Genomic DNA, 9,444 nt, shown 5'->3' with positions numbered 1-9,444 from the left:
AAAGCCCGCCCTGACAATTTGATTGGATCGCCAGAGGGTGGGCGATCATACTCGCGCTACTATGGAGCAGAGCCAGACCGAACTTCCCGACCTCAAACCTTGTGGGCGGGACTAAGTTTGGAATGGCACCCTGGCTAGAAAGTTACTGCATTTTCTGGACTATAAAGCACACCTCCCTATAAGCTATAAACTTTATTGTGTTTATTTACGCCATAGTAATAGAATAGAATAGTATAGAATAGAATAGAACTGTCAGGTTTGGTAGATTTTGTATAGGACCCAAATGCGGAGACAGAAGCAGAGATGGTTTCTCGTAGGTTTAATGATGAAGTTGGTGGAAACAGAAGCATGAATCCAGACTGAACAGGCAGGGAACTTAGAAACCAAAACAAGGAGACACTTTGGATGAAAATACATACAAAGTGAAGAGAATCCAGCAAAGAGGAACAGCACAGGAGGTGTATATATGAGAAATAGAAACAATGAATTGGCTAATCAGCTGATAGGAAACAGGTGTGGACAAGAGCAACTAAAAAGGGACACTAGGGGGAAACAAAGAATAACCAGGCCCCTTCTTATGACATCAATATATGGCAAAAGAGGATTTTATTGTGATTGTGAAGTATATATTTTAGAAGTATATATTTTAGTTAGTTAATGTTAGTGTATTTTCAGAGCATAAAATCTCCTAACAGCTTTTTTTTTTCAGTTTTGTTATTGATCAGTTAAAACTTCCTCGGTCATCGGACAGGCTAACACTACTGATGCTCCCGACCCTGCACACTGGTATTGCGTTATCTTATTGTTGTCTGGGCAACCACAATGTTTTATATCATGCGGCAATGTTCAACCAATCATGTAGCATAACAACATGCGCAGGGCCCGAGCAGATCTGGTACCTAAACTGTAACTAGAAGAGAACTTAAATGAAGCTAAAGGAAATAAAACTAATGACTACAACTAAAACTAGACCAAGGACTCAATAATACAAAATAGGCTTCAAAGAGATAACTGATATATTTTAGATAACTAAAAATGATATGAATCTTGACAAACACAGAATTACATAGAATAAATTATAAATGAGAGCCCAAAAAGAACATTTAACAGAACCAAAAAGTCCAGATAGGGTAGAATCATGGCAAAAACAGAATATGATAGAATAGAATATGATACAATAGAATAGAATAAAATACCTACCATACAACACATTAAGAAACAAAAAAACACTTAAGATGGTTTTCTCTTATAATAAAGATGAGGTGTGATGTACAAGTCACAATGCATGGTAAGTGCATTGAGATAGAAGTACATGAATATATACATTTGTTAAGTTGCTTTCAGACATTGTATGAACTAAAAACTGTCATGATTTATCAGGATTTCTAGCCCAAGATGCAGAACTCACAGAACAGAGGCAGGATTAAAGTCCAATAATTTATTGGAGAACTCAGGTTTTCCCCCTGGGAGGCAGAGAGGACAGAAACAGGTTATGCTCAAATACAGGTTTACAGGTTTCCAAACTCACAGGTTGCAGATTCAGACAGGCAGGGTTAAACAGGCAGGGAGGCTCTGGTTTGCTTCCATGGCAAGGACAGAGCAGGTTACAGAATCACTGAGTCAGAAACAGGCAGGGTGGCACAGGGAGGACAAAGACAATGACCATGGCATGGCATAGCAGAGCATGGCATGGCAGAGCATGGCATGGCAACAATGACTATGACCACGATCCGGCTCAGAGAGAAGCTATGACTCAGCTTATATAGGGAGAGGTTAATCAGCAGAGCTGATGGGAATCAGCTGAGCGCAGAGAACCAGCTCCCAGGAGAGGATCCACGGCGCCCTCTGGTGGGCAAACTTCTGGATCCCAACAAAAACATTTTCAGAGTAAATACCTTTGAGTTAAAGGATGGATGAATTGCGATTGCAGTTTTACATAAAAAAAAAAAAACATTAAACATTAATTAATTCAAAAATGAAATTCCAAGTGGGTATTTTCAGGGGTTTGCTACGAATACAACATAATTTTTTAAGAAAATGAAAACTAGCATGTACAAAAAATAGAATGCCATTAACACCTAAACTTAAGATAGGCTAAAGGTAATTGATTTGGTGGAAAGGAGACCTAGCATAAAAGCAATAAATGATGATGAGAGATGACAGTTCTGCCTCTTCCAAATGAAAATCATTCATTTATATATATAAAAAAGTAGGTTTGGTGATGGTGAAGGTATTGTTTAAAGAAATGATAAATGCATCAACCACAAACCATAATGCTGTAAAATATGCGTCAGGGAAGACACGTCAGCTTGATGTGATTGGTCAGCAAGCAGTCCAGGGTTTCAGGCCAGTTACAGATTTATGTGTGGAATTCAAAATAAAAAAAAAAGATCTGCAACACAATTATTTTCTGCAAAACTACTTTGCAAAAGGTTTTTTCTTGTATTGACACATTACAACCCCGAATTTAAGTGTATTCTACTAAAAGTCCTATGACTGAATGGAAGTCATCTTTCTGAGATAAAAGGAATATTAAATCTTGATTTCAAAACCCTTTCAAAATAAAAAAAAATAAAAATTATAAGCTGAAAGTATTTATAATATTTATGGTTACCGTTTTAGGAGTCCATTTGTACATAGCATAGCCGCAGGCTGCTCTATACTATATGAACCCAATAACATATGTTTAAGTTGTTGAAATCAGACAAAACAGGAAATATTTCATGGCTTTTAATTAATTATGCAATGCACTTTGTATTTGAACGGTTGTATGTAAATATATGATCTTAATAGCAAAATCCACGTCTCATAGCATCCAGGCTGCTATAAACCTAAAAATATTTGTCAAATTATGTTATTTCTTTTTTTTCTTTAAGTTTACACAGCCATGTAAGTAATTCATTTGAAATTTTTATAAATTAAAGAAATTTTTTAATAAGCCACAATGTTTAGTTGCTACATGATAACGGTAAAAAAAAAAAAAGGTTTGTGTCATGTCTGGGTTTTTTTCCCCTCCAAGATAAAACAGCTGAATAAACATCCTCTAGAAGTGGTGATTTTAATGTTTTCCTGCCAGCGGCTGTGTAGCCTTTTGAGCCCTTTTTTTAAGTTTAAAGGCTTTTCTTGGCATCTTGCAAGTGTGCTGGCCTTCTTAGTGAAAATATTTAGAACCTGTAAATGCTGTTATGTCTAGACTGAACCACTACACTTTATGTGTGTGAAAACTGCTCCCTCCACCTCTCTGTTTTTGGTTAAAACTCCTTGCAGATATGCGGCTTGGAGGAAAGTTTGGTGAAGAAGGTGGTGGCGGTTGAAAATCTGCCTGCCAGTGGGTTCATAGTTGGGGTTGGGATTCATTATGGTTGCCGATGTGGCTGTGGTTAATCAAAATTGGATGAATCAGCTAGAAGCTTTTATACGGGCTTAAAGTTTGGTTCTCCACAATGTCTGTGGTTGAAACCAAAACTATTCAAACACCTCTTACCCCAGTTGTTGAATCCTGTGTTTTTGTAAAAGTTGACCTAACTCTTTGTATGATGTTTAGGTGATGATCCCTCTACTCAAGCGAAGGCTCATATTTTCACCACAAAAGCAAACACCTCGTTTTCCTGTCCGTGACACCAAATCCTCACTCGTGGGTTTATCTGTAATCTCACTGTGGCACGTGGTTTGGGAAATGTCTGGCAGTCTGAACCCACACATGGGGGTAGGCCCTGCTCATTCGGTCTCACCTCCCCTGTGCTGTTAATTTCATTAGAGGATAGAAAGAACAGTTATATGGAAGTCTGTGTTTGGCTCTCAGACAGCAGGGTTGTCTGTGTTTCTCTGGCATGTCCGTGCAGTCCTCATGAGGTGCCGCTGAATTACGGTTTGGAAGCTGCTGCTCATGCTTCAGTAGCCGTTGCGGCCCTCCTGTATCTTTTGGACATTGTGTTGGTGCTGTAAAACACACAATCATGAAAGGTGACGACTGCAAGCATCAACTCAATGCCAGGTGGTTTCTAGATTTATCTTCCCCTTTTATGTTCTATTTCCATATTATCGGCTGGACTGTGGTATATTTTACTGAATAAGTACATTTATCTTAATTTTTTTTTTTTATATATATATTACAAAACAGGCTCCAATGTATATTATTGTTTTTTTGTGTGCTTTACATTAGATTGTAAAAAAGAACAAGTGAAAGCAAGAGACTAAGCGGTTAAATAATATTCTAAACCAATAGAAATCTAAAACAAAATGCAACATGAGTTTTTAATTACTCCCCTTCACTGATTTCCCTGTGTAAAACCCAGTGCAACTCTGAATCTATTTGGTCTGTGAAGGCCACTAGTGACCACTAGTGAACAAACAGCAACATAATGGCAAACTAAGATGGCAGATAGGTCAGGGGGAAAAAATGAAAGAAGCTTAAAGAAGGGTAGATTACAGGATTGATCAGTATCTGTGCAATGCTTTGAATAATCCATCACATGAGAATGATACATCAGTAAACCTTCCACAACACAGCAGACCTAAGTGGGTGCATTAATAAAGGAGGAACAAGATAACCATGGTAACCTAGAGGAGCTGCAGAGAGTCACAGCTCAGGTTGGAGAATCTGTCCAATAGACTGAAGTTAGTCATGCATTCTACAGATCTGTTTTTTATGGAGGACACCCAAGTAAAGAGGAGTTGCTAGAAAACCAGCGTACAGTTTGTTGCAAACCACCTTGGACACACTTCAGATATGTTATTTTTTATGTTAAAATATGTGTAAGATGTCGTCTTGTCAGACGAGACTGAAATGGATCTAAATGAGCGATATTCAAAACACTGAATATTGCATAAAAAGCTGACATTACCCTGAATATCTGACAGTACCCTGAATATCCATTCATCCATCCATTTTCAATCACGCTTATTCCTGCTGGGGTCTCAAGGGGTGCTGGTGTCTATCTCCAGCTATCAATGGGTGAGAGGCGGAGTACACCCTGGACAGGTCACCAGTCCATCACAGGGCAACAGAGAGACAACCAGGACAAACGACTGTTCACACACACACTCACATCTAAGGGGGATTTAGAGGGGGGATTAACCTAACAGTCATGTTTTGGACTCTGGGAGGAAGTCGGAATACCTGTAGAAAACCCATGAATGTACAGGCAGAACATGCAATATGTCATTTTAAAATGTGGCAGTAGCAGCACCATGCTAAATGACAGAGTTTATTGGGAGAAAAGGTTCATGAATGCATGTACAGCCATCCATAAAGAATGCCCATCAGAGGCTTCTACTAGAGTTTGTGTTTTTTTTGGGATATGGGCCATTAAGACAGTTCCCCAGAGGAACATTAGAAACTGTAGCTGAGAAGCAAAGGAAAATTAAATAAATTATGTATTAGCTATGCTTTGGACAAGTTTTCTTCAGTTGTTGCTTCCTGCTTTTTACAAAAATTATGGAAAAGATTTTAATTGCTTTGTGTAGGGCAGCACTAAATTAGATCCCAACCCAGAAATTAGATGCTATCCTTTATTTTGATCGCTAATGATGATTACTACACTCCAATAACATATTAGGACTATGATTTGCAAAATGAAAAAGATGTCCCAATTCTAAAAAAGCTATGATTTGTTATAGAAAATCTATTAAGAATAGAAACATTATTATTTTTGATTTTCAACATAATATTTTTTCAGTAAATAGCTGCATTAAAATAAATATTTTTACCTTTAAATTTTATAGTGAAATCACGCTACTTAAATGAGAAAAAAATAAAGAAAGGAAAAGTTTTTGTACATCCTTTATAATAGGTGTTCATAAAAGCTAAGGGTGCTGTATCCATCTAGCTTTTAGCTCTTTTCCTTACAAAACAGTGGGTACCCAGACCTGCCTCTTAAATTACTCTGTATTTGCACCAAAACCACAGACCCCCACACCAGACGAGCTTCCTTGCCAACCAGCCAGAAAGTCGGCCAGCCACCAAACGCTGTCCCACTAATACCGTCTGCCTTTCTTCTATTTGTTTCTCTAAGCATCTCTTTCTTTTCACTCCTCATGTTTCTTTTGAGTGCAGATCTGGAGTCTCCAATAAGCATAAACATACATAAATTATAGATATTTATGATGAATCCCAAATAAACAGCTGAAGAATTCTTTGGTAAACGGCTGTAAAACAAGTATTTGGCTATCGCAGACTGGAGGCTAATCTCTGCACATGTGTTGCCAATGAACACACCTCTTTTCTAAGGGCTTGTGATTTAAAGTGTTCTGTGATTTCTCAACTTAGTTTCAACCCTGTTAACAATTAACCGTTTTGTGTAATGAGATGTGATTATCAAATTAGAACATGTCAGCTTATGTTTGTGTCACTGCTGTGCCTCAAATCAAATTTTTATTGCTTAAACTTTTTTCTCAATGCGGAGAGATAATAAAGGGAGGAGAAAAAGATGGACAGAAATTCTTGTTTCATAGAAGGAAACGCTTTTACTGCACAAGGCACATGATGTAGATAAAACGTTGTGAGAAAATTAAAATGTCTGCAAAAGTATCTGTTAACTTCCTACATTTGGTAAGTTACAGTCACAATGTGTTTATTTGGGAGTTAAGTTAAAAAGTTTATAAAAATTGAAAAACATTGAGAGCATTTCAATTTTGGAAAAAAATAAAAGTGAAGGGTGCATTTATATGCAACTCCTCAGATTTAATACCGTAGAACTACTGTTCACCAAAATTGCAATCTACAAACTTGCAGTGATGGAAGCATGATACTGCAATCTCATGGCTTTCTGAAATGATTTTCTCATTTCCGCCTCCATATATGCAATAAACATTCTGTACAAGGTGACAATTAGGAAAAACATCTGATGGATTGATTCGCTGTAGAGTATTCTTTTTTTCTCTGTTTTTTTTTTTTTATCTCTGAGGTATTCATCATTTTTTAAAGGTTCAGCACAGCTGCGTACTAATTGCCTCAATAAACTTCTATGTAAAAATGCTTGCTATGCAATAAAAATTAACCTCATTGACAGAATTTCCTGGACTAATAAAATTGGGATTTAGTTGGCATTTATCAGTACACAGCCTGAGCCTGAAAATATATTTTGCATTCCAAATCATTTTCCTTGGTCCAAACAGGGCTTAGAATTTTGGGGCTGAGATGGAATTGGAGCAACTGAAAGCCAGTTACTCACACATTTTGTTGCTTAAACAGAGCAACTGTCTACAGGTGGTTTATCTGTTCGAAAAGGACCATAGCTCTTAAAAATATGTGGACAAGAACAGTGTGGTTGTCTCTTAGTAGGGTGTATTGGGGCTGACAGAAAGGCATACTGTGGATGCTTAAAATCATCAAAATCTAATATTGTCTCTGTTGACGCTTCAGTAAAAATATGCAACATGTAGAGATTTATAACTTGCAATTTAAAATTACTCATAGAAAAGATGGGTTCAAGAGTTTACCACTAAAGAGGTGTATATCTAAAGAGAACATTAATGAGGCAAAGAGTGAGTTTTCAAGTTTAAAAGTCTAAAAAGAACACTACATCCTCCGTTCAGTCATCAAACATAGTAGTTTGTTTCAGTGCTCTGACCCACACTGGAAAAAAAAAAATGCAACCATTTTTTTGCATTTACTTAATCATATTTAATTACTTTAACAGAATTGTGTCATGTTAGCAGGGTAGGACATAAAACAATTTTGTTTAAGTAACTAAATATGATTAAGTAAATTAAAAAAAACGGTTGCAGATTTTTTGTCGGGTTAGACCATCTGCTGTTTTTCTACATTGACTAACATATTTCTCAGATTTAAATAATAAATAACTAATTTGTACAATAAAAGGTAGCAATTTTGGAAAAAAAACAAACAAACATGTTTTTCACGCGTTTTTTTTGTACTGGGACGGTAGTTTGAGACAACATTTATAACAGACATTGATAACATACATCGTTGGAGACCAAATTTAATGGAAACAACAAGTTGTGTAATAACTGGCACTGTGGAAATGCACATGTTATCTTGGCTGTGCATACAACAGATTTTTTTTTTTTTGCAATGATAGGCATTTGTTTTTCAGTGGAAACACCTAAAGCTGATTTTCTTTTGTAATTAGCAGATATCAACCATGTTCGTTACACATTTGTAATAGAAGCACGGCTCCTGATACCTTTCAATGATTCTTGTTTGTTGGAGCAACATGATTCAGCAACAAGTCTCCTAATCTTCAAAGCAAATCTTTATTTTTAAAATGCCATGTAAAATGTTGCATTAAATCCTATTTCATGATGCTCTTTCAACAGAAGATTTAGATAGATGTAACATATTTTCTTTAAAAGAGGAAGTAGTAAAAAGTAAATCTGAATGATCCTTGTCTTTTTTTTTTTCTCACCTGCAGATCTTTTTGTGTATGAGAAGCCTGGAATGCTAGTTACCATGCTGTTGGCTCCTGTCTGTGTCCTGCTAATGCTTGGGGGCCGTGCTCTTGGTGGAGGTTACCCCCCCATACCCCACATGAAGTACATGCAGCCTATGATGAAAGGACCTGTTGGACCTCCTTTTCGAGAGGGGAAAGGACATTATGTTGGTAAATAATCCATGTTTGCAATTCATTTATTTTCACAACCTTCTAAACACATGTAGGAACAGACCTCATAGCTATAATGAGGCCTAATAGTTCCATTCTTTTTTTGGAAATAGACTTAATATTTGAAACCTTTGCCTAATGTACACAAATATAACTCCTTTGGAATTTGGCAGTGCTCATCAGGGGCCTATTAAGGAGCTGATTGCCAAATGTTAGTAGAAGTGAGTGAACGAGGCTATTTGTTCCCCTCACCATCTGGATGCCGTTACTTCATTGTTTTTATCACATATTTCCCAGGAAAGAGTGTGATGGAAATCAAAATAAATTAGTTGAAAAAACACTCAGTGAAAGAAGAAGGGAGACGGGGGTGGGGTGGAGGGTTACCATCATTCTACAACAAATGCATGCTATCACTCCCCGCCATTATCAAATTGGACTTAAAGTACACACAGGCAGTTCAGGATCATGTGAGAGGTGGGGAGTATAATAAGAGGCCCACTTTTCAAAGCAAATTTGAGAGCAAATATAGTCAAGGACATTAAAATAGCACTTAACAGTTGAAGTAAAACAACATAAGTGAGATGGTGGGAATATTTGATGTTGATGTTTAGTATCTAATTCTCCTGTAGAAACTTTTAAGATCTGCCAGGAAAGTTAACAAGTCCAGAGGGATTGTTTTTTTGGTGGATTCACATCTAGGAGCTAAAAGCTGCTCTTTTGCAAATGGTTTCAATTGGATAAAATGATTTTACTGCCGCTTAGTGGCCCACAGTCCTCACTACTTCATTATTTACTTAATTCAAGAACATGAAGCCTTTCTAAGAAAGAAAATAAACATACGAGCAGAAATTCATACATTCATACATGTCTTTGATAAACA

At 36.9% G+C, this 9,444-nt stretch overlaps 1 protein-coding gene across 1 annotated transcript in view; it reads left to right on the top strand.

Annotated features, from left to right (window-relative positions):
- Nucleotides 1-9,444, top strand: part of col8a2 (collagen, type VIII, alpha 2) — a 62,120-nt gene that overhangs the window by 47,443 nt on the left and 5,233 nt on the right. Inside the window, exon 2 of the mRNA XM_015374181.1 lies at nt 8,376-8,564. Within this exon, the coding sequence (XP_015229667.1) occupies nt 8,402-8,564 (163 nt within the window). The 5' untranslated portion in view covers nt 8,376-8,401. The remainder of the gene's footprint in view (nt 1-8,375; nt 8,565-9,444) is intronic.

This window comes from Cyprinodon variegatus, unplaced genomic scaffold, assembly GCF_000732505.1.
Source record: "Cyprinodon variegatus isolate N-32 unplaced genomic scaffold, C_variegatus-1.0 Scaffold98, whole genome shotgun sequence".
Lineage (NCBI taxonomy): Eukaryota > Metazoa > Chordata > Actinopteri > Cyprinodontiformes > Cyprinodontidae > Cyprinodon > Cyprinodon variegatus.
This window is presented reverse-complemented; position numbering and strand designations above follow the sequence as displayed.